Here is a 26,244-nt window from a genome sequence, read left to right on the forward strand (position 1 = left end):
AAATAAAATATTTAGTGGATAAGATCAAAAGTTTGCTGAGATTTTTATGTCAAATAAGATATAAAATAAAATATAGAAAAAAATATAAAAATATTGAGAATAAACGTGGAAGCGACACGTGGCATAAAAAACCTTACTTTATATATATACTATTGATTGATTGATTGATTGATATATACTATTGATTGATTAATTGATGTGTAGTTTGTTAAGATATTTCAGCTACATAAAATATTAGAAATTCAATAAAAATTAAAAAAACATACTGAGTGCATAAGATCAAAAGTTTGTTGAGATATTTATGTTAAATAAAATATTGGTTTTTAAAAATAGAAAAAATAATAAAAATATTGAGAATGAATGTGGAAGTGACACGTGGCATAAAAAACCTTACTTTATATATACACTATTGATTGATTGATTGATGTATAATTTGTTGAGATATTTCTGCTACATAAAATATTAGAAATTCAATAAAAATTAAAAAAAAATACTGAGTGCATAAGATCAAATGTTTGTTGAGATATTAATGTTAAATAAAATATTGGTGTTTAAAAATAGAAAAAATAATAAAAATATTGAGAATGAATGTGGAAGTGACACGTGATATAAAAACCTTACTTTATATATATACTATTGATTGATTGATTGATATCAGGTCCTGAAATATTATTATTAAAATCAAAACGCTATTGATTAATAATATTGAAACGAAAAGGACCTGAAAAAATAGTATAGGTGATAGTAGTATAGGTGATTAATAATATTAAAACGTTACTGTTGAAACGAAAAGGAAAAAAAATAGTATATGTTTTAGTTCAAGGACTTGAAACAGAAACAATAGTACAGGTGTTAGTTCAAGGACCTGAAACTCGTAGGTGTTTGTAATGGATGCCAGCAACAATAGTTCAAGGACCTGAAAGAAAAAAAAGAAAAAAAAAACAATCTGTAAATTCACTCGTAGGTGTTAGTTCCCTCTCATATTATATATAAAAATAAAAATCTAAGCATAAGTAAAAGAAACAATAGTATAGGTGTTTGTCAAACCTGAAGAAAGGAAAAGCTTAGATCAAAAGAAGGTTTGAGTTTCAATTTCTGCACAAAATATGTGTTTACGCAATTAAAAAATTCTCCTTTATTATAGTTAAAAAAAAACAAATCGAAGCCTTTTTTTCCTCAATGAAAAAATTAATTGAAACTTCTTTTCCTAAAAAAAAGAAAGAAAAAAATAAAGGAAGATTTAATGGATAGTATTGAAAGTATTATATATAGTTTGTTGAGATATTTTGGCTACACAAAATATTAGGAATTAAGTTTAAAATTAAATAAAATATTTAGTGGATAAGATCAAAAGTTTGCTGAGATTTTTATGTCAAATAAGGTGTAAAATAAAATATAGAAAAAAAATATAAAAATATTGAGAATAAACGTGGAAGCGACACGTGGCATAAAAAACCTTACTTTATATATATACTATTGATTTAGTCTTCTTTTAATCCACATAAATTTTCTTGTTTGGATTCAACCCTTGCAAATGCAAAAAACTTTTGATTTTAGTCCATGACATCAATTTATTGGCCCGTATGAAGTGATTTTTATTGAGCCACGTATGACGTTAGAGACTAAAGACAACAATTTTTAAATTTATACAGATCGAATGTAAACAATTTTTTTACAAAGACTAAACAAAAAACATTATAATTGCAAAGATTAATATCATGTTTAAGCCTACATATTATTTTTGGGAAATAATTGTGGATAAGGTGCTCTACATATATTATTGATCAAATATATAAATATATTAAAATAAAAAGTTCATGTCAAACTTGATTAGAAAAATGTCAAACTATAGGATGCTTCTAATCTTTTTTTTTTTTGGTCGAAAGGATGCTTCTAATCAATAGTATATATATAAAGTAAGGTTTTTTATGCCACGTGTCGCTTCCACGTTTATTCTCAATATTTTTATATTTTTTTCTATATTTTATTTTATATCTTATTTGACATTAAAATCTCAGCAAACTTTTGATCTTATCCACTAAATATTTTATTTAATTTCATACTTAATTCCTAATATTTTGTGTAGCCAAAATATCTCAACAAACTATATATAATACTTTCAATACTATCCATTAAATCTTCCTTTATTTTTTTCTTTCTTTTTTTTAGGAAAAGAAGTTTCAATTAGTTTTTTCATTGAGGAAAAAAAGGCTTCGATTTGTTTTTTTTTAACTATAATAAAGGAGAATTTTTTAATTGCGTAAACACATATTTTGTGCAGAAATTGAAACTCAAACCTTCTTTTGATCTAAGCTTTTTCTTTCTTTAGGTTTAACAAACACCTATACTATTGGTTCTTTTACTTATGCTTAGATTTTTATTTTTATATATAATATGAGAGGGAACTAACACCTACGAGTGAATTTACCGATTGTTTTTTTTTCTTTTTTTTCTTTCAGGTCCTTGAACTATTGTTGCTGGCATCCATTACAAACACCTACGAGTTTCAGGTCCTTGAACTAACACATGTACTATTGTTTCTGTTTCAATTCCTTGAACTAACACATATACTATTTTTTTTCCTTTTCGTTTCAACAGTAGCGTTTTAATATTATTAATCACCTATACTACTATCACCTATACTATTTTTTCAGGTCCTTTTCGTTTCAATATTATTAATCAATAGCGTTTTGATTTTAATAATAATATTTCAGGACCTGATATCAATCAATCAATCAATAGTATATATATAAAGTAAGGTTTTTATGTCACGTGTCACTTCCACATTCATTCTCAATATTTTTATTATTTTTTCTATTTTTAAAAACCAATATTTTATTTAACATAAATATCTCAACAAACATTTGATCTTATGCACTCAATATTTTTTTTAAATTTTTATTGAATTTTTAATATTTTATATAGCAGAAATATCTCAACAAACTACACATCAATCAATCAATCAATCAATCAATAGTATATATATAAAGTAAGGTTTTTTATGCCACGTGTCACTTCCACATTCATTCTCAATATTTTTATTATTTTTTCTATTTTTAAAAATCAATATTTTATTTGGTTAATTAAGTAAATGGTCCATGTAAATATTCAAAATTTTGTTTTTAGTCCCTATAAAATATAATCACACTTTTTAGTCCTTATAAAATTTTCCATCAGCATTTTTAGTCCCTATAAAAAAATTTCATTAGCATTTTTAGTCCCTATAAAAAATTTCCATCAACATTTTTGGTCCCTAAAATGCTTAAGGAAAATGTCACAGGTACTAAAAAGTTTGATTTTATTTTATAGGGACTAAAAACAAAATTGTGAATATTTATAGGGACTAAAAACTTAATTAACCCTATTTTATTTAACATAAATATCTCAACAACATTTTGATCTTATCTACTCAATATTTTCTTTAAATTTTTATTGAATTTCTAATATTTTATGTAGCGGAAATATCTCAACAAACTACACATAATACTTTCAACAAAATTTGCATATATGATTAAATTTTTCTTCCTTTTCAATCGATTTTTCTCTCTCATACGCATGGGCTACGAAACAAACTCATGACCACATGTTTAAAGGGACCCAAAACTCTTACCACATGGACTAATTCATTATTGATTTTGTTACACTTTTTATTCTTGCATTGGACATTCATCTCATCATTTATATTTATTTTTATTATATTATTATAATTGTAAATTTAAATAAATTCAATCTAACATACTGACACGTGTATTCGTGCATACAAACTTATAAAACTTATTTAATATCTAACCCGGGCAACGCCGGGTCTCTAAACTAGTATGAATCTAAAATAAATGTTTTAAAGGTGGACCCGGGTGATTTTTAGTAAAATGCCAATCATGTCCTTTTTTTAATTTACAAAGTTCACAATTTTACTAAAATTTTGAAAACTCTAAAGTTGAGTTTAATCAGAGACAAACGAATGAGGTCGCTCATACTCTTGTATGAAAGGTTACTTTTTTAGCTATTTTTCGTGTTTTTAATGATGTACCTCTTTGTATTGAGACTTTGATTTATAATGAAAAGCAATAAGCTTTGTTTCTCTAAAAAAAATACTAAAAAAAAGTGAAGGTCCCATATTATAATTGTGGTCTATATTAAAAGCACCCAACATATATTAAAAACTGTTTCAATTTTTGATCACTTAAATCTTTTATTATTCAGGCGTCAAGATGAGGCCTAACGTGTTTGTCTTTTCACTTTTATTGATAATGAACAATAAAATGGTAAAAAATAACTAAAGATTTTCGCAATATTATTGTTTATTGGGAAAATATTGGGAAAAACTCTCATTTATAAACACATATTCAGACCATATTTTATCCGATGTAAGACACTTTAACATTGTATCGGAGATTCTCTTAATATTGGCAATGCTTTGAAGTCATCATTTTGTGACAATTCCTATCGTACGATGGTGATCATCTTAGCATAACATAAATTGTCAATTTCCTTGTTTTATAGTATCTTATGTGAAAGAAAATAACCTACCAATATTGTTGCTCATTCTTCTAACTAAGTTTGTTTTACACTTTTTGTTGACTCTGTGGTTTGAGGAGTGTATTTTTCAACCTTTCAATTTTCTTTTAACTTCACACCAATGTTTTAATAAGGAGTATCCTCTTTAGATTGGTGCTTTTGTTGCAACAGAGTTGATTGTCGTTTGAATGTACAAATTTCCGTAAAAATTTGTGTGGGGCTTGTAGTTACAAGTCTACAATATTCATGAATATTGTAGATTATTTTCCCTGAAAAAAAAGTCTACGGTATTCATGAATATAAATTATAATATTTATGAATTCAAGTTTAAGAAGTTATTATGATTCTAAGTTTGCTGAGAGATTCCTTTGAAAAAAGATTGCAAAGAGATATTAATAAAAGAAGATTCCTGATCTTGTGGTTATAAGGCACACCATAAAAAAGGTCTTGTCTGTAGGATTCTTATTTCAAGGGAATCTAAGTGCATGTTTGAATATACTCCCTCCGGTCTCAAATATAAGAAAATATTCCTTTTTTAGGTTCATTGAGTAGTTAATGTATCCGGTCTACATTGTAAAACAGATACATTAATTATTCAATGAATCTAAAAAAGGAATATTTTCTTATATTTGAGACCGGAGGGAGTAAGGTGGATTTGACAAAATTATAGTGATAATGTGGTTTTGTTAAACTAGTTTTCAATCTGATATACATAAGTGTGTGTGTTTGTGCAATGACAAAAATTAATTATGGCCATTAAATTGAGTTAAAAATAAAGTTATTTTTTTAGATAGAAGGAATGACAAAACCATCGTAAACTCACACACGCAAAATGGAGGTGTCGGGGTTCGAACGCCGTTCATGACGTCCGACCTAACAATTTCGGCATTTTTACCGGTTGAGTTAGGACTTATGGAACAAAATAAAGTGATTTTAGTTTGGATATATTATATAAAAGTAGGACGAATAATATATTTGGGGCTAAAAATTAATAGTAAAGTCAAAATTCTAGCTTTAAATTAAAATAATTAGGAAAATAAAATTAATTCTATTACATTCGAGAACTTCAAAACATATCAAAATCAATTATACACATTTGAATCAATTTTGGCTCGACTAAAAGTACAACCAAACATACACTAACTAGGTGGTGGGGCATATTTTCTAGCTAACTTGGAAAGTAGTTTAAATTTGAATGTGAAAACTTCCGTTGATCCTCCATCATTCATTTCAAGTGTGTTAAGAGCAGACATTCTTGTACCTCTTTCTATCGAGGGTTCTATTTTTTATTTTTAGACATAGTCCCTTTCATTCATTAAAAAATAATAACACAGTGGGCACGGATCCACTCTTTGTGGATTGGGGGCAACTGCCCCCATTACTATTCTCATTATACTTGCTAATTATTTGATATTTTAAGTATTATCCTCTCTTAAAATAATTGATTGCCCCCACTACATAAAAGTTTATACCAGAAAAAGAATTTCTCTCATGAATTTTATAAAATCAAATGTGCAAATGTATTTGAGATTAAATATTGAATGTTTTTTTTTACATACATAGAGATATATTTTTTATAGTGTTGAAAATATAAAAAAAAATTACCATACTTTTTAAATATAAATACACGTAAAGAACAATTTTAATGTGTAGATGTTAAAAAGACTTTCTTTTTTCTAATATATAATAACATTAGTGTTTATAAGCTCGAGTATTTTGCTCAATGATAAGACCCTCTAAAGAACGTTAAAACACCCTCAGAAACCCTCCATTTTTTAGATTTTAAAATCCTAATAGAGTGCGCAAGAAAAGAGTATGGTATGATAAAAAATAGCCGTTGTTTTATTTATAGGGGTATATAGCCGTTATTATTTTATCACTTTTGCATTGTTAAAAATTTGAATAAATATTTATTATATAAAATCTTGCCCCCGTAAGTTAAAATTTCTGGATCCGTCCTTAACAGTGGCATTGTATGATATGTTTTGGGTATTAGTGGATTTTTTTTAAAAAGATTATTTTGGGGTATATTGAAGTTCCAAATAGAAGAAGAAAATCAGAATGTACGATTATAAACCATAAACATACCATATCGTATACATCAACTTGGGCATATATGTAAACACTTTCTGTGGATCAATTTGCCAAAAGAAAATAGAACAAATTGTACATTGAACTACAGTTATACAACCAAGGCCTCATTTTCCTTAACCATATCTATTACTTTACATTACTTTTTTTTTTTTTTTTTTTATACTGGATTTAATTGGTTGATCATCGACCTAGAAAGGAAGCAATACTGTCCTCTCCTTCTCACAGTCCTCTGGATGAAATTTTATTTATTTAAGAAATGGTAACCTGCAGGACACAGATGAACTCAAATGAAGTAGTATTTATAATACTATTGAAGAAACAGAAAAACTTTCTGAGGACAGCAAAATTCTTCAAAGTACAACAATATCTCTCTCTCTCTCTATATATATATATAGACACCCAACTTAAATTTTTGAGAGATGAACTCAAATTTTTGATACCTTCATTAACAAGTAAGCATTACATGATAGTTAAAGGAAACTAAACTAACCCCAACTTGAGAGAAGTGTCACTGCCATCGTCGTCTTCAGGAGAAAAAGATGAATCCCTAATAACAGATTCCAATGATTGTCGCCATCGTCCATTTATAAGGTCTGGTACCTAAAATTCACATGTATTCCATATATTATTATGCTGCTGCGAATTTATCGACCCATATATATATATGGCAAATTGTATTAAATACACGAGAGTTTGAAAAAGTTTACCACATGTTTCAATCTTCGGTTTTCTTCGATCAGTTCCACTTCCTGTGTGGTAAATATAATCAAACACATTGTAGCAAGAGTGTTTAGGTTCAACAATCATAAAAACTGAATGATAATTAACCGTGTCAAATAAAATTGAATGATAATTGAAAAACAAAAAATAACTAACTGAATGTTTATATGAATACCACCACTGCATTTATTCTAAATGTCTATTTATTGGGACGCGAGATGCAACAAAGTGCTAGTGATTACGGACTACCGAAAGATCAAGACAATGCATCCACCCTAAATCTTAAACATTCAAAATATTGATCACCTTTATTTTATATTTAACATAGAATTCATTATTTTATATTTAACATAGAATTCATTCATAGTTGATATACCAATTAGTCAATTACACTCACTTGAATACAAACTATTTGTGTATCATATGTGAATATCTCACATCACTATACTTGATCCAAACACAATGGTCCCCCTACATTCCCTCACCAAGTTGAATTAGGGCTCTTATTGTTAGATAAGACAGCATGGGAAATCAAGAAACAAAAGAAGTTAACATGGAAAACTCCAAAATTGGAGAATAACACTGGATATTTTTCCTCCTTATCAGGGCAAATTGCTTCCACTTAACCAACATCACATTGGAACAGTATCAAAAAAATTATGTTCAAATAACATAAACTTTTTATCATTAATGAAATGCCTTAACTCTTTAGACCAGACCTTTATAAATTATACCAACAAAGATGTGATTTTTAAAAAGTATGAGAGGTTTTTGGTTTATCATTTACCTTTCTCTTAAGGGTGTCGATGTCTCGCATAAACATTTCATCCTGAAACATCAGTATATCTTATATGTCAGAAGCATGGATGGATGGATGGATGGATACATTTCCACACAACCAAATGAGAAGATTTCAGTATTGCATGTTAATTAAGATTAGTGCACGATTAATCTGGGGAACAAACCTTTATTTTGGAAACACTAGACAAACTTCTTTTAAGAAGCGCCTCTAGTTTCTGGAGTTCTTCTACTGTCAATTCTTGCAGATCTTCTCCATTCAATTGCCTGTGTTGAAGGTGGAATTACTAAGTCTCTAATTCATATAATCAATTAACTTTGTATATATATGCACCTAATTAGGACTAAAAGTACTCCCACTGTACCTCAGTTCACGAGATTTATCTTCTAATTTCTTGCGCAGTGTGTCGCAAGTAGAGTCGCTCTCAACCTGTAAATAAAGGTCCAAAAAAGTTGCATTCCTTTTTGTGGCTACCAAATTAATGTCAACCACAATCATGCAGAATAACTAGTATATATGTGCTAAAATTCCAGAATCAAAAGGGGTTTTCATCAATTAATTCATGCAAATTACAATAAAGTTGAAGTTATATAGTTTACCTGAAGCTGATCAGTAGATGGATGGTCCAATAATCTGTGATTTGCTGAATATCCATTACGCCTTTCAATTACTTGTTCCATACTGAAAACAAGCAATGATGCTCATGAAATTCAGAACTATGTATATTACTGTATAACTAATGTACTACTATTTAGGTTTTAATTAATTATGGAAATGAATGTTCCATTCCCATTTCAATTCAATGCCTCAAAATATCAGCCAAAATAGAGTGAAAATTCAGAAACACCCATGATTATATGTTATGGGTTTTTCTATCATGTGCACATTTGCACATATTAAGAAGTTTAAAATAGAAATTTTCTATTGGAACTTGCACATTTAATATTAAGTATAAAACTTTGAATAAAGAATTTTGCTCTCCACCCAGCACATTTTGCTCGCACCCTGCAGCCATGCCAAAATTGCCCTTGCGCATGTTAACTCACGCTGCGCAAGTTAACTCACGCAATGTTCATGTTTTCGAACAAAACCCATCAGTACGAACTCCAACCACCATTTTCTTTCCCTCCACCTTCAAAAACCCAAAAAGTGCGATTTTTTGGGTCAAAATCATCATCCCAAATCATTGCAAATCGTCAGGAAGCAAGTTTCTACGCTCATCAAGCATCAAATATCAGGTATTTGTACCATCTAAACTCATCTCATTTTGCTGGTTTTTGAGCTTGGTTCGTCTGGTTTTCGTAGGCACTAGGGCTAGGTACGCAAGTTAACTTGCTGCGCGACTTAACTGTCGCAAGTGTTAAAGCCATGCGCGACTTAAGTCACGCCACTGTGCAGTCATGTTTTTTGAATTTTTAGCGCCACTTTTGTTCTTGGTTAGCTTGTTCCGCAAGTAATTTATTTATTCTTCCTTTGTAAATTTTTTTATTCAATAGATATATATATGGAGATGGTTGACAAAGTCGCGGATGATGACGTTGAACCGAAACAGGCCAAAAAAGAAGGTTCCGGTGAAGGTTCCGGCGTAGGTTCCGATGATGTCAAACCAAACTTTAATTTGAAACCATTTAAAGTCCAAATTCCAATTCAAGCTCGAATTGGTAAAATTGAAGAACCTAAACCGGTACCTATCGGTGTTATTTGTGAAGCTCGTGACACCGCCTCATTTTTTACAACAAATGCAAGATGGAGAGAGCGAGAAGAGTTACTTACTTGGGTTCGCGGACAAGGGGTAAAGGCCGGATTTGGTGTTTGTATAGATAAATCCGTTATAAAAAGGTCGTACTTGACGAGTCAATGTGAAAGGAGTGGGGTATACAAGCCACCTAAGACAAGGAAGAAACCGAACCTTGAAGGCATTGGCTCAAGGAAATGTAATTGTCCGTTTAGGTTGAAAGGTTTCTTTGATAAAGATACAAATGATTGGTGGCTTGCAATGCTTTGTGTAATGCACAACCATGACTTGGAGGTGGGAAAGTTACAAGGACACCTAATTGCGGGTAGACTTCGTGCGGAGGAGAAGAAAAAAGTTATCGAAATGACAAAGAGCTTGACGGTGCCTCAGAATATTCTCACCAATTTGAAGGAAAACAACAACGAAAGTGTGACAACAATCAAGCAAGTGTACAATGTGCGAACAAGATGGCGCAGGGGGAAAGAGGTGACATGACGGAGTTGCAATTCTTGATTTCGAAGTTGGTGGAGCATAAGTACGTCTATTACACAAGATGCAATAGTGAGGAAACCACTCTTGAAGACATCTTTTTTGCTCATCCGGAGTCAATTAAATTGCTCAACACCTTTCCGACCATTTTGGTCATGGACTCTACATACAAAACCAACAACTACCGAATGCCGTTGTTTGAGATAGTTGGTTGCACCTCTACAAAAATGACGTATTACGTTGGTTTCGCCTTTCTTCACTTTGAACTAGAGAATAACTTTGCTTGGGCACTTACCATGTTGAAAGGTCTCTTGTACTCAAAAGACAACATGCCTAAGGTGATTGTCACTGATAGGGATGGTGCTTTGATGAAGGCCGTTGGCACAGTTTTCCCTGAAACATACATCATGCTTTGTTATTTTCATATTGGGAAGAATGTAAGGTCTAAGTGCATCACGAATTGTAAAGTGGTGCCAAAGCCACCTAAGGGTGCAAAACTTGACAAGAAAGAATTGAAGAAGAACAAGATGAAGAATAGCGATGTTGTTGAGAAAGTGGTGAATGTTTGGAGAAAGTTGGTTGAATCTCCTACGGAGGAATCATATGCAAGTAATTTATTGAAATTCAAAGAGGTATGCATGCCATTTCCGGAATTCATTAAATATGTTGAAGAAACGGTTTTGAACCTTAAGGAGAAATTTGTGAGGGCATGGACGGATAAAGTCTTGCATCTAGGGTGTAGAACCACCAACATTGTTGAATCCGCTCATGGAGTTTTGAAAAAATATTTGAGGAGTAGCATGGGTGATTTGGCATCATGTTGGGATGAAATTCACAAGATGTTGGCGGTGCAATTTGGTGAGATACAAGGTAGTTTCAGGAGGAACAAAATGGTCTTTGAGCACAAATACAAAAAGATCAAGATGATGAAAGAGTTGGAGGGTTATGTTTCTAGAAAAGCATTGAGATTTATCTATGATGAATTGAAACGCTCCAAGACATTCGGATTTGGTGAGGAAGATTGTGGTTGTGTTCAAAAGACATCCCACGGGTTACCTTGTGCGTGTATTATTGCCATGAAGAGCAAGCAAAAATTGCCTCTTGTCTTGGATGATATATACCCTCATTGGAAAAGGTTGTGTGTACAAGGAGAGAAGATTTATGATGATTTTTCCGTGATGGAGGAGTGAAATGGCATTCAAGAACTTCTCAAGAAAAGCCCTTACAATATGAAGTTCCACATCAAAGAGATGATGCGTCAAATTGCATTTCCGGAAACCACATTTTTGTCTCCGCCTTTGAAAAAGGTGGTAACCAAGGGAGCACCTAAAAGGAAGAGGACTACACTCAAAGTGTCATCAACGGGTCGAATCCCCTCTAGGTGGGAGACCATTGATTCTCAAAATCTGGATAGTCAACCTTCACAACCAAAGAGGTCACTTCCAAAGAGGAAAGATGCATGCCTTGGCACTTACTCCCGCTCACAAGCTTCATCCTCTACTTCAAAACCGTTTTGGAATATCCCATACATTTCTTTGTTGAAGAAATTGTGAATGTTAAAGGGGATGGTCATTGTGGATTCCGGGTGATAGCTAGGCACTTAGGGATGGATGAGGAAGATCATGTATTGGTTCGTCAAGCACTTATTCAAGAGTTGAGAAATCATAAGAGTGACTACATGCCGATATATGACACGGAGGAGCGTTATAACATAATCTTGAATGGCTTATACCCTCCTAAACGTACAATTGGTGTTGCGCCTCCAAATAAGTGAATGACCACTCTGGATATGGGTCACATTATTGCTTCTTGCTACAAAAGACCCGTTGTTCTATTGATTTTGCCCGAAACAGGTGGTGTATGTGAGACATATTTCCCAATCCGAAGTGCTCCTCCACTTAATCCACATTCCAACATCATGTGTCTTTGCTTAATTCCCGACCACTATCTTCATGTGATTTTGAAGGAAGGTTGTCTGTTACCACCGAGTTGTAAGGAGTGGATGAACAACAAGATTGGTGAGGCGGAGAATTGGCATTTTGCGTTTTTGGATAGACAAAATGCTTTCAATGAACTCATGCTAATGAGCCTAAGCCGCCAAAGAAACCAACAAATGAGCACAATCCAATTGTTTGTGATGATACTCCCACCCCGCAAAAAAAGGAACAAGAATTTGAATGGATGGAAGACATGGAAGAGGACGACAATTTAGGAATGTCACTAGACCTCTTAGATAGGTTATTATAGGTTAGGACAGTTATAGGTCGGTCGGTGTTCGTCCTATTTTTTGGTGGTATTACACCCCCGACATATTTTTTGGTGGCCGGTTATGTAATTTGGATATTTGTGGCCAATATGTAACTGATATTATATATATTAAATGAAATGAATTATTTTTTTGGTGGTCGGTTATGTCACACCAATTATTGCTTGCATTACTTACTTTGTCTCTAATTATTCAACTATTTATTTTATCACATTTATCTCATATTTGTTTTTCATTATATTTTTGTGAAGTTTGTGAGGTGAAACATGTCTGAAGATGCACAAGATCCGGTTAAACTTGAAGTCCGTTATGTAGATGTGAAAAAGAGGGTTTGGTTCACTGTAAACCCCACAGACAAGTTGGACGAGTTGAAGGCAAAGCTTGACGACTTCTTTATCCATATTGGTTCAAATCATAGAACACGTGATGTGATAGTGAATGTGCCAGGCCTGGACTTGGGGGAGGATAAGGAAGAGGACTTCTGGAAGACCGTGTATTATCCACAACTTCTCAAAGATGATAGCGATGTTGATTTCATGTTTAGGGTAATGGTTGAGAATAATACTTTGTATCTTTTTGTCCGATCCGTTGAAGTGTAATCATTATTTAAGTTTAATAGTGTAATGTTTGACCGTTTATGTGAGATTATGTAATTTTATAAATTTATGGACAAATTTGTGTAATTTGGATCGTTTACGTGTCATTAAGTGTGTTTAAATGATTACGGGTCATTACCGGCGAATTTGTGTAATTAGGACCGTTTGGATCGTTATGTGTGATTATGTGATTGTGAAAAAAACGATGTTTTAGTGTAATTTTGATCGATTGTGTCGTATTATCCCATAATATTGTTAAACTGGCGTAAGTAGGTTCAATTACGAGCATATTAAGGTTTGGACCCAAACTGCATTCAATGCACATTAGTACAACATTTAATGCTGTACTGATATATCAATAGTGCGTGAGTTAACTCGCGCAAGTGTAATACATTGCGTGAGTTAACTCACGTAGTGTTTTATACTATACGTGACTATGCGTTAGTTAACTAACGCATAGTTTTACACTTGCGCATCTTAATTCACGCGACGTTACTTAACTAACGCATAGTATTACACTTGCGTTAGTTAACTTGCGCAAGGGTAAATTTGGAAAGGCTGCAGGGTGCGAGCAAAATGTGCTGGGTGGAGAGCAAAATTCTTGAATAAATAAGTGTTGTTTTCCAAAAAAAAAATTACTCCTATTAGTTGTTTTAACATGTGCAATGTTGCACATGTTAGACAAACCCGTCTTTTAAAAAGGAATTGGTAAAAGAAAATGAATGTTTTTCCAATAATAATCAGGGAGATATGAACTTTTTTTTACAATTTAAAATTGATGACTAATAAACTAAATTACTTTTCCAAACGTATTACAATTTAAATTTGAACGACTAATAAACTAAATTACTTTTCCAACGCAAAAACAATTATAATGTAATAAATGATTTTAAAAAAAAAGAAATAGTTGCATTTTTCTAAATTTAAATAAATATTTAAGTAATATCTTGGATCAAAATCTGAAAAGTTACATTAAACACATATAGCTAATGGTCCTCATGAGCTTAGCTCAGTTAGTAAGGACTATTAGAACTGAAAATATGTTTATTATATCATATTATGTGATGAGAATGTACATTTATATAGGTAGTAGGAGTCTCCTAGTTAACCCCTAATTAATAAGGAAGATTAATCAACACAATCAATACAATGACTAGTGGAGTTAAAACTAGTCACAATCTTTTCAATATCTCCACTAAGTACTTGATTAATTATTCTAACAGTCCCCCTTCAAACTGAGGGTGTCACAAACCCTCAGTTTGTCTCTAAGATAAAGGAATCTGGCAGTGGACAGAGGCTTAGTCAAGACATCTGCCCACTGGTCTTGAGCAGGCACATGCGAGACATTCAGTTCCTTCCTTATAACCTTTTCTCTCACAAAGAAAATATCCAATTCCATGTGCTTGGTTCTCGAGTGCAGGACTAGGTTGTGAGCAAGAGAAACTGCACTGAGATTGTCACAATAGATATGAGGAATTTTACTCTTAATTTGCAATTCCTTGAGAAGAGACTGGATCCAAATAATCTCCGCAGAAGCTTGTGCAAGGCTTCTATATTTAGCCTCTGCACTAGATCTAGCTACAAGGGTCTGTTTCCTTGCCCACCAGGAAACTAGATTGGGGCCCAAAAATATGCAGGCTCCAGATGTGCTTCTTCTGTCATCAGGATCTAAAGCCCAATCAACATCACAAAAGCCATTGATTGCTATAGGTTCAGTAGAGCTGGCAGGTGTAAGCATTAACCCATGGTGTAAAGTACCCTGCAGATATCTAAGTATCCTCTTGACTGCCTTCCAGTGATCTTCAAAGGGATTTGATAAGAACTGGCAAATTTTGTTTACAGAGTAGGATATTTCAGGTCTTGTTATGGTTGCATACTGCAATGCACCAACAACTGACCTGAAAAATGTAGGATCTGAGACTGTACTTGAACCAAATTTAGACAGTTTTGTGCTAGATGCCATCGGTGAGGGCATGCTATTAGCATTAATCATGTTAGCTTTTTGAAGAAGGTCCTTGATATATTTGGTTTGAGAGAGAAGCAAAGAGCCAGATGGTGAGTGATGCACCTCTATGCCAAGAAAATAATCTAGTATGCCCAAATCTTTAAGGGAGAACTCAGAATTGAGCTGATGAACTAGATTCTTAATAGCCAGTTTTGAGTTTCCAGTGATGATAATATCATCAACATAAACCAATATAAAAATGCAGTGAGTTTGAGTGTGCAGAGTAAACAAAGAAGGATCACACCTGCTTGACTTGAACCCAAAGCTAAGTAAAGATGATTTCAATCTCTCAAACCATGCTCTTGGAGCCTGCTTTAACCCATAGAGAGCCTTGTGTAGTTTGCATACAAGGCTCTTGTCAGAAGATTCAAAGCCAGGAGGCTGCACCATGTAAACTTCTTCAGTTAGCATCCCATTTAGGAAGGCATTGTTCACATCCAACTGCTGAAGAGTCCAGTTATAAGTAACTGCAAGTGTCAGAACTGTCCTCACTGTAACAGGTTTGACTACAGGGGAAAATGTCTCATTGTAGTCAAAACCTGCTTGTTGATGAAAACCCTTAGCCACTAAACGTGCCTTGTACTTGTTTACAGTGCCATCTGGATTTTCTTTTACCCTGAATACCCATTTACATCCAATGGCCAATCTGTTTGCAGGAAGAGGTACTAGAGACCATGTCTGATTATGAAGTAAAGCATTATATTCTTCTTGCATTGCTAAATGCCACTTAGGATCCTGAAGAGCAGTTTTGTAAGTAGTGGGCTCAACATGAGTCAAAAGGAGTGTAGGGTTAATTCTAGGCTGCACAATTCCATGTTTACCTCTGGTTCTCATTGAGTGACAGTTTTGAGGATGAATTCTGTGAGGATCAGGAGGAGGAGACTCAGAATTTGTAGACTGAGAGCTAGTAACACTAGCAGATGACTCAGGTGAGGAATTTTGAGATGGAGAGGGAGATAGAATGGTGATGGGTGTGGGATTTAGGACAACATTATTTCTGTGTGAGGACTCAAAGTGGTGAGAACTAATAGATGGAGTCTGGGGGTTGTTTGATATGGGAGTAGTAGGAACAGACTCATAATGAGAAGTTTGAGGAGTAGGTGAGTTAACAGTAAAGGTTGTTGACACAGGAGTGGGAAGAAAAGTGGATAAAGTGGGACCATCTGGTAAAACAGAACACACTTTCTGAGATGGAAACAAGTCAAGATAAGGGAATTTTACCTCATTGAACACAACATCTTTGGATATAAAAATTCTACCTGAAGCATCTAAACATTTATATCCTTTGTGACTGTTGGAATATCCCAAGAAAACACACTCCTTTGAATGAAAATCAAACTTATGAGAGTTATAGGGTCTCAAAAAGGGAAAACATGCACAACCAAAGCTTTTAAGGAATTTATAGTCTGGAAATTGAAGGTGAAGTAAGAAAAAGGGTGATTTATTTGCTAAAACTGGTGTAGGTAACCTGTTGATAAGGTAAGTTGCAGTTAAAAAGGCATGGTCCCAAAACTTTAATGGCATTTGTGCATGAGATAAAAGAGTGAGACCGGTTTCAACAATATGTCTATGTTTCCTTTCAACTGAGCCATTTTGATGGTGAGTGTGTGGACAAGTGAATCTGTGAGTGATGCCAAGGCTATTGAGATATTTTGTGAAAGGTAAAAACTCACCGCCTCCATCAGTTTGGACCGAAATAATTTTGTGATTTAACTGCAATTCGATCATGGTTTTAAAATTCTGAAATGTAGAAAGTGTGTGAGATTTGAGTTTCAAAGGATATATCCATGTGTATCTAGAATAAGCATCCACACAAGTAAGAAAATAGGTATATCCACAAGAGGATTCAACTGGTGCAGGTCCCCAAAGATCACAGAAAATTAGTTCAAGAGGTTTAGTATATGTCATTTGAGATGCAAATGATGGCAGTCTATGAACCTTACCAAGACAACAAGCAGTACAAAAATCTGACAAGCTTTTATTTGGTAATTGTATGTTACAAAGTTTGATAATACTTTGGAGCACCTCATGATGAGGATGTCCAAGTCTGCTATGCCAGATACCATACATGGAAGGAAAAGACTGAGTAGAACTAGATGTTGAACTACTAGGTAAATGTTCAACATTATTACATTGAAAATTATTGGAATTGAAACCAGCTGAGGGACCTAAATGAAAAGAGGCAGAGTTATCAGTTTGTGCTAAAACTTTATTGCAAACTGGAACTTTATTGCAAACAGTGTTGACACTAGAATTTTGAGAGACAGGAGCAGTGGTCTTGAGTGAGTTGGTGTGCTCAAACTGATAGAGACCATCTTGTCCTAGAATACCTCTTAAAAGCACCTTAGAAGAATCCTGAGATTTGACAAAACAGTGATTAGGATGAAACTCAAAGTAAACATTGTTATCTTTAGCAAACTGACTCACACTAACAAGATTTTTGGTTATAGAGGGAACAAGAAGGAGATTATTCAGTTTTAAAGTAGTTTGAGGATGTAAAGGAGAAGTAAATTGTAAGGAACCAACAGAGGTAATAGCCAAACCTTGTCCATTTCCAATATGGACCTGATCAGAACCTGAAAGAGACATGGAATCCACGAGGTTGGATGCATCAGGGGTGACATGATGAGTAGCACCTAAGTCAGGGTACCAGACATTATTGAATGAATTGTGTGGATCTGAGCCAGTTAAGAAGGCCTGGGGAGCTTGACCTCTCTGATTCCCAGCCTGAGACTGTGTAGGAGGCCTAAGAAACTGTCCAGAATGCTGAGGACGTGACATGTTCTGCATCCATACATTTGGAGATGCACCATAGCCTCCTGGTGAGCCATAGGGACTGTAGTAATCATACTGTGGGGCAGAGAAACGGTAGTGACAATAGCTTGCATCATGGCCAGTTTTTGAACATATTTGGCACTGAACATTAGATCTTCCACCAAAACGGCCACCTCGTCCTCTAAATCTACCACCAAAACGGCCACCACGTCCTCTGAACTGGCCATTTCTTCCTCCAAAAGTAGGGTTAGAGTTAGGAAACTGATTGTTTCCAGTGCCATCAGTATAATTGTGGTTTTGAGAATTGGGACCATGAGATTGGGATTCTGAATTTGCAGTTTCAGTGAGATTAACTGAAACAGGTTCAGTGATAGCAGCTTTCTTGAACTTCTCATTTCTGGATTCTTGTGTGAGAAGCTGAGATTCAAGTTCATCTAAAGAAACAACCTCAGATTTCGCATTCACACTAGCAACAATAGGGTCAAACTCTTCAGGAAGTGCTTCAAGAACAACTTCAATTAGGTCCCTGTGAGAGACTGGATCTCCAATTGAAGCAAGAGACTCTGAAATTGCGCGAATTCGAGCAATGAATTCAGCGATAGTGCGTGAACCTTTCGTAATGGATCTAAGCTCAGATCGAAGTTAACGCGAACGCGTCTTCATCTGCGTGAAGCAGTAACTATGAATCTCATCCCAAACCTGCCACGAGTGGCGAAGGAGAACGAATCGCGAAAGCAGCGAAGGCAAAATCGTTGAAAGAATCCAGGTGCAGAGCAATGAATCTTGTTCTTCCCATTCAGTGTAAGCAGGATTCTCCGTTCCTGCTTCGCGTGCTGCATCTGTGAGATAAACCGGTGGAATCTCAGGTGAAATCACAAATTTCACCATCTTCGTTCCGCGAAGAACACCTTCGACTTGTTGCTTCCATTGAAGGTAGTTTGTATCATCAAGCTTAACAGAAACTACTTGTTTGAAGGTTTTGGATGTTGCAGCAGTTACGCGTTGCGCATCAGAGGGAGTAGGAGAAGGCGTAGCAGAAGACATGGCTCTGGATCAAGAAGCTCTAGATACCATATTAGAACTGAAAATGTGTTTATTATATCATATTATGTGATGAGAATGTACATTTATATAGGTAGTAGGAGTCTCCTAGTTAACCCCTAATTAATAAGGAAGATTAATCAACACAATCAATACAATGACTAGTGGAGTTAAAACTAAATAGTCACAATCTTTTCAATATCTCCACTAAGTACTTGATTAATTATTCTAACAAGGACAATGCATAATATATGCAAGGTCTGGGGTTCGAACCCTGGACACCAAAAAAAAAAACACACACACACATATAACTAATGGACATGTGCCTAATGACCGGCGCAAAAAGCAAAGAATTCTTTATGGGATGCTATATTATCCCTCTTTGAAACAGAAATGAAAGGAACTAGTCAGGCCATTGAACTTGGGGTCGCTAATTTTAGAAAATTGTTGTTCACACTTCCAACAAGGCTGAAACACACCAGAAAAATACGTAAATGTCCATCGGCAGTTAACTGCCATCGGTTAAAATTCATCGGCAGTTAATTGCCGATGAGGTTATATTGGTAAATTACAAGTGTTTCCTAGCATTGAGTGAAGTGTGAACAACAATTTTCCTAGTTTTAAGGTTGCCATTGACACTTGTTTCACTATCGATGGGTGGGCCATCTACCAATCCAATAATAAGTGGGTTGTCCCGATATAATCCAATTATATAGTCGAGCTCATGAGGCCAAAGTGGGTCGGACTAGCCCATTTGATAATTCTAATGTTGGGGGATTTCAAATCATTCCTAGCTTTGGGAGAAAAAATATGAGTGGTATTTGAAAGGGAAGGGATCGATGGAAGAGATTGAGAGTTTGGGAAATTTGTGTATTTGATGAAGGTTATGAATCTTCCTTTGTCGGTACGAAGATTTACTTAGTTTCAACTGAATGGTCGTACCAGGAGTCGTCAGAATCGCTTTATGTTTTCATAAGGGTGGCTGGAAAGTTTTAGGGGTTGCAAGTCAGTTCGTTTTCTTGAAAAATGTTTTAGACCATTCGCGGGGCCTCAAAACTTTATGATTCAATAATTGTTTGCTCAAACAAAGATGTTGTCTCTAAAAGTGTGGTTGAGTCTTATTTTAATGGTTGGATGGGTTTAATGATTGTAAACTTAGGGCTATCCTTAGAGTAAATACTCTCACATGTATCAGAGATAAAGGGTAAGATGGTGAAAAGAAGGTGGTGCAAGCACGAGATACTTACATTCTTGTGTTAAAATGAGGGAGAATAAGAACTGTATTTGAGGGTAAATTATTAGTGGGTGGAATATGTGACAGAGATTTGATTGGAGTTAACTCATTACCCTTCACATCACCATGTCGAGAAGATTTAGGATTATCCTAAGCTCGATGGGGTTTCCTTTTTGGTGATATTTATGGCTGAAAGATCCACCTTGGCTGGATTGTTCTCAATTTATAAGATCAAGGGCGAGAAAATTTTAATTTTTATTTCTTAAAGAACTTTTTGGTCTTGGCTTAGGGGTGATATAGGTGTTATGTACAATCAATTCTTTAGTAATTTCAATCTTCCACGTAGCTTTTCTATTATTTAATAACCCTTATTCCAAAATTGGACTCCCCTATTCACTAGGGTTTAGCCATATCCCTTTGTAGGTTTCATGTACAAATTATTTGCAAAGGTCTTGGTGATTTGGTTGGATTTGGTCATGAATAATCTTATATATGTAAACCAGTATGTGTTCATCAAAAGCTGGCAACTTTCAAAGAGGCTACGGTGATGAATGAAATCATTGACTTGGAAAAAAAATTATATGTGAGAATGCTTATTTTTAGGGTTGACTTTGAGAAAGTCTATGGTTTGGTTAGTTTGGGTTTCTTGGATCATATTCTAGGAAAGTTTTGTTTTTATGAGTGATGGAGAGGTGGATTCGAGCATATGTGTTATTAGGAGGTTTGCGGTCATGGTTAATGGGTTTGCACCCCCATGAGGTTAATATTCAAAAAGGACTCAAGTAGGGTGATCCTCAAGCTCCATTTTTTTAAGAAGACTCAAGCTCCATTCTTATTCTCGTTGTTGGTAGAATTTGGGATTTTATGTGGGAAACTCATGCCTTGTCATTTTCCCTTCTTCAGTGTGTGGGTGATACCCTCTTTTGAGGGAAATCGAATGTAGAAAATATGTGGACGATGAAGAAAATTCTACGATGTTTTGAACTGATCTTTAGTCTTGGTGTCAAATTTGCTTAAAATATTATTACGAGGATCAATGTCGTTGAGCCATTTTTTAGGATGGTATAGCGTTTTCTACATTATAAGGTAGGTTATATTCCTTTTAGGTATTTAGGTATCTCAGTTGGAGCTAACCCGTTGAGAAATAACTATGTTTGATTCGGAGGGAGGATAATTCTACCTTATTATGATCTGAATGCTATCTTTGTTTTCTATCTCTCATTTATGAAGATGACTTTTCAAGTTTGAAAGACTATTTCTCCACTTCAAAGACACTTTCTTGGGGGGGGGGGGGTCATAAGCGAGGAATAAGATTTCATGGGTTTGACCATTTGATATGTGTAAGATGAAATAGAAAGAAGGGCTTGGTGTGAGGGATTTGCAAATTGTTAATACGGGCTTCTCGGGAAGCGAAGGTTGAGGGATCTTAATGAGGGAATGACTCTGTGGCGGGAGGTCTTTGTAACAAGGTATGCCTTTGGTTTTAACTTTTCCCTATCTAGGAGTCGTCCATAGGGATCTCAGGACTATTCAATGTGGCCGAGGGATGTCTTATTGATAGAATTTAATAACACATATTCAACTTCTGATTGATTCCATGAAAGGGTTGTGAAAGTGGTCGAAAATGGTTTGTAGACTTCCTTTTGGAATTATACTAGAGTGATGGAAGTAGTTTTGATTCAATGTTTCGTGAAGTTTTATTTGGTCTCTAACAGGCCAAATTGGATGGTGGGAAACATGGGTCATTGAGTAGGTGATATATGGCATTAGGGTTTCAGTTAGAAGAAAGGCCTCTTTGTTTGCGGTCTCACTTAGATGCTCTGCTTAGGAGCGTTAGATTGTCATGTTCCATTGATGGTTTAACTTGGTTGCACCATTCTAATGGTCAATACTCAGTTTACTCTACTTACACAATCTTTGTATGTGGCCTTGCTGAGAGTTGGCAACCTTATAGTAGAAGAGCTGCAAATTATGGCAATGGTCTGGAAGAGTTCAGAACCTTCCAAAGGTAACTACTTTCTCCTGAAAACTACTTCTAGACAGAGTCCCCACACGTAAAAATATTATTCAATACAGGGTTATTGATGATGTTAGTGTCTCTTGTTGTGTGTTTTGTGGTACTTCTCAAGAGTCAAGACATCATTTTTCATAACTTCTGATTTCTCCTTTTGAGTGTACTATACGATTCTTAGGTGGTTGGGTTAGGAGTTGGCTATGCCTTCAGATCTTCTTTGTTTATTCTTGATAATATAGTCATTTGAGATAGGTTGTTGCCATAAACAAGCTTTGACATCATGTGTGGGATCGATTTTGAATTCGAAAAATATGGTTACCATCTCCGGACAATTGGTTGATAAAATTCATTTTTTTCTCTTGGAAGTTGTTTTTGGTAAATCCTGAAGGATATACTTTCTTTCTATTTGTGGGTTGTAGAACATTCCTTGCGTTTGAGTCATTAACGGTCCTTTTAAGTTGTGTTCTATTGGTCTTTTGGTGTTTTAATTTTGCAATGTTTTACTTTTTGAATTTTTTGGCTTGCCTTTGGTTGTGCCTAGTAGGGTGGCTTTGTGGTTTAGGGTTTTTATATATTCTTTTATTTGTGTTGTTATTGGTTTAGTAGTTGGTTGTTGTATTGACTTTAGCTAAGTTGTGAAATGAATTCGAGTATCTTTAGTACTCTATTTTAAAAAATAATAATTCAATATTTTGTTGTAAAAATTAAATATTTACTCTATTTATTTATTTTTTGAATGACAAATAGATATACTAAATATAAGAAAATGAGAACATATATACATGGTTTGAGGAAGACCAGAGGTGACGAAAAATCCCCGCTAGAAAACTAGAAAACACCACCAGAAAAGTTAAAACAACAACAACAACAGAAGACTAAAACAAATACCTCCGACCCTCCTAGTGCCCAAAACCAAAGGCATAATGGAACAAGTCTATCCACTAGAGAGATAAGACATAGAAAATCTAGAAACAGACTAAAAAACTCCATTCAAAGGCACTCGAACATGCCCCCACACAACGAGACTACCAACTCCAGCAGAGAACTATTACCACCACTCACTCGTAACGAGAACATGGTGCACTAGGTTCTCCACAACTAGTATCTAACACAAAACACAAGATCATTGCGGTTTGTCCACATAAACCACACAATAAGTCAGATCAACAAAAAATCTCGCCTAATGTTATCTCTCCGAGTTAACCCCAAGAATCCCTCAAAAAGACCAACAAAATCCCTAGAGAAAACTCACTCCCATCTTAACCATCTATGAATCCCATACCACACCTTAGAGGCCACCCCACACAAAACAAAAAGGTGGTTAGCTAACTCGGTAGAAACCCCACAAAGAACACAAGCATAACCAACAAGATCAGTGATAACCCCCACACATTAGCAAATGAGCTCTAGTTGGGATCCTACCCAACAAAAGTTGCAAGAGAACACCTACATTTTAGAAGAAGTCCAGCTATTTCAAACCCACGCCAACAAATGGGATAACTTGAGAGAGTCATATGCGAACCGAACTGAGTGTACCCCATATGAAGAGAGCTTCTAGGACCAGGAATTTGCACCTTTCGACAACGACCTAGCATCCAAAATAACCAATAACTCAACCACTAAATCCTGCTCCCAAACGAACAACCTACGTCTCCACCTAAGATTCCACTCCCACACACCTTCAACCTAAGAACCCATATCTCTCTTACCGACAAAGATTGTTGAACCAAGGCCAGATACAACCTAGGAAACCTCACCCTAAACGGAATAGCCCCTATCCAAACTTCATTGTTAATTTAGGTTAATAGTGTATTGATGGTTGAAAAAATTATTGATAAAGTTTGAAAATATTAAAAGCAAAATAATAAAAATAATATGACCATTGTGCATTGAGAATATTTTCTCCTTTTTAATTTTGAGTTACTGGTTATATCTATACAAAAATATGTTGGGTCACGAGAAGAGTCTCAAATACTAAAACTCTATGTGAAACTTATATTGTGAAAGAACCTAAAACACTCAAGATATTTATTTACATTGGGCTAAACTGAGCACACTACATTTTTATTTCAAATTTTAAAACATTGAATATACTTCTCTGGTCACATTTATAAACAAAAAACCATTTTTTTAGGTTTATTGAACACCTAATGTATCTGATATATATTACACACCAAATATATTAAGTATTCAATAAATCTAAAAAATAGTTTTTTCCTTATAAATATGATCGAAGAGAGTATAAGTTTATTTACTTATATGTTATTTAACACGTTCATTTCTATTAATTTGAGACTTCTTAATCGTTGTTGACACAACAAAAACAAAATATTAACAGCACTTTATTTTCTTCATTTTAAAATATTTATTTAATAAGGATAAATACAATAATCCTTAGAACATCTCTTACGAATGTATCTAACAAGGTTCCACTGGAGAATGAATCTATTCCTTAGAGCATCTCCTATACGGTAACATTGAAGTAAAAAATTGTTTCATGCAATTAAAAAATGTAAGTGTGGACTACTTAATGTTGCATAATTATTATCATTGGAGTAAAATAATTAGTATAATTTTTGTACCAAAAAAAAAAAAAAATTAGTATAATTTTTGTAAGTATGATGTAACATTGTAGAGACTTTTTTACAGTAATATTTGAAACTCAAAGCTTAGGTAATTTATAAACTCATAAGTCATAAATCTTCTTAATCATTAATCATAAACATGGCAAAGTGATATATCTCTCTCTCCCTCGTTTATATTCAAGGGAGAAAATATAAGAATCATATACACACAATACATACACTATTATACATACATGCCTGATTATATAGGAAGATAATTATGTTGGAATAATACCTTGAACTAGCATACTCAAAGAGCTTACTAGTTGCAGAAAAAACCATAAGAGCAATGTCTGCATCACAAAGGGTTGAAAGCTCCTGAGCTTTCTTGAAAAGCCCTTTCCTCCTCTTAGAGAAAGTCACTTGCCTCGAACTGATATTGTCGATTTTCTTGATCTGTATCTTCTTTCTAGTCATAATATTCCCCTCTCTACATATATATGTCAAAACTTCAATCAACCCATATTTACACATCTAAAAAAAACTTGAAAAATTGGTATCTAGATCCTAGTGGATTCATTAAAGAAAGATATAAATAATATTTGCAAAAACAAGGGCAAAAAGAATCACGGATCAAGATGAAAAAAAATGTATAGAGAGGGAGGTCCTGTGAGGGAGAAAGATTCGTCCTAAAAGAATGAGCACATAATAGTAACTAATTAATTTTTACATGTACCTTAAACTGCACTCACCTCGAAATTTAGGTTACTTTGTTTACTATGAATGAAGATATAGAAAGGAAAAAAAACATCTGACTGAAATGGAAAGTAGAAGGTGAGAGAGAAATACTAAAAAAAGAAACCAGTTAATTTCATTTGATAGAATAAAATAACAAAATTACAAACGGGTCTTAAACAAAGAGGATAATAATAATAATAAAGTAAAAGCGGAACTTACAAGAGCAAACGGAATAGTTCTTCTTGCTGCGATTGGTGATTGGAAGGCAACGTTGTTGCCAGTTCATTCAGATTCAGATATAATCAAATTGATGTGAGGGTAAGGTTATTCCCTTTCTTTTCGAACATGGATCATTTATTTTTTTTCTTTTAACTTTCTATATCTCTTTTAATCTTACTTTTTTTTGGTGTATTTTTTTTATAATTAAGAGAAAGTAAGATTAAAAGAGATAGAAAATTAAAAAAGAGAACAAGATGATCCAATTTATTATATATTTTCATGGTTGTGTTCCAACAAATACCTTCATTTTTGTATTGCATTTGGTTTACTATGATTTTCACCAAACAAAAATTATTTACTATATTTCAATAAATAGATACAAGCCTATTACTAGTACTTTTATTTTAACAGGAAAAAGTATATATTAAAGACTACTA

General features: G+C 34.0%; 2 protein-coding genes across 4 annotated transcripts; one reads left to right on the forward strand and one right to left on the reverse strand.

Annotated features, from left to right (window-relative positions):
• Positions 1-6,561: 6,561 nt before the first annotated feature.
• LOC146932633 (MADS-box protein AGL24-like) lies at positions 6,562-26,085 on the reverse strand. 3 transcript variants are annotated; one of them, XM_085704338.1, is made up of 10 exons: positions 25,808-26,085; positions 25,587-25,665; positions 25,146-25,340; positions 8,731-8,812; positions 8,496-8,560; positions 8,298-8,397; positions 8,120-8,161; positions 7,320-7,361; positions 7,103-7,212; positions 6,562-6,876 (listed from the first exon to the last, which is right to left on the reverse strand). In XM_085704338.1, the coding sequence occupies exons 3-10, from the start codon at positions 25,325-25,327 to the stop codon at positions 6,858-6,860; spliced, it is 642 nt and encodes a 213-aa protein (XP_085560464.1). In that variant the 5' UTR covers positions 25,328-25,340; positions 25,587-25,665; positions 25,808-26,085; the 3' UTR covers positions 6,562-6,857. The 3 variants fall into 3 exon arrangements, with proteins under 3 accessions (XP_085560464.1, XP_085560463.1, XP_085560462.1); XM_085704337.1 differs by having other exon boundaries at positions 25,603-25,665; positions 25,808-26,038; XM_085704336.1 differs by lacking the exon at positions 25,587-25,665 and having other exon boundaries at positions 25,808-25,968.
• LOC146932634 (PKS-NRPS hybrid synthetase cheA-like) lies at positions 9,618-13,352 on the forward strand. Its single transcript, XM_085704334.1, has one exon. It carries the CDS (start codon positions 10,334-10,336, stop codon positions 11,543-11,545), a length of 1,212 nt encoding a protein of 403 aa, XP_085560460.1. The 5' UTR covers positions 9,618-10,333; the 3' UTR covers positions 11,546-13,352.
• Positions 26,086-26,244: the final 159 nt, after the last annotated feature.

Source organism: Medicago sativa, chromosome 4 (genome assembly GCF_051527215.1).
Source record: "Medicago sativa cultivar Bolivia chromosome 4, Bolivia_mono, whole genome shotgun sequence".
Classification (NCBI taxonomy): domain Eukaryota; kingdom Viridiplantae; phylum Streptophyta; class Magnoliopsida; order Fabales; family Fabaceae; genus Medicago; species Medicago sativa.

Bases quoted from the DNA above. Each gene is read 5' to 3' on its own strand.
- LOC146932634 (XM_085704334.1), top strand. From the start codon at position 10,334: ATGGCGCAGGGGGAAAGAGGTGACATGACGGAGTTGCAATTCTTGATT.
- LOC146932633 (XM_085704338.1), bottom strand. From the start codon at position 25,327: ATGACTAGAAAGAAGATACAGATCAAGAAAATCGACAATATCAGTTCG. The intron at 8,398-8,495 runs GTACAGTGGGAG...CCTTCAACACAG, and splicing joins GATAAATCTCGTGAACTGAG to GCAATTGAATGGAGAAGATC. The intron at 8,162-8,297 runs GTTTGTTCCCCA...CTGATGTTTCAG, and splicing joins CTAGTGTTTCCAAAATAAAG to GATGAAATGTTTATGCGAGA.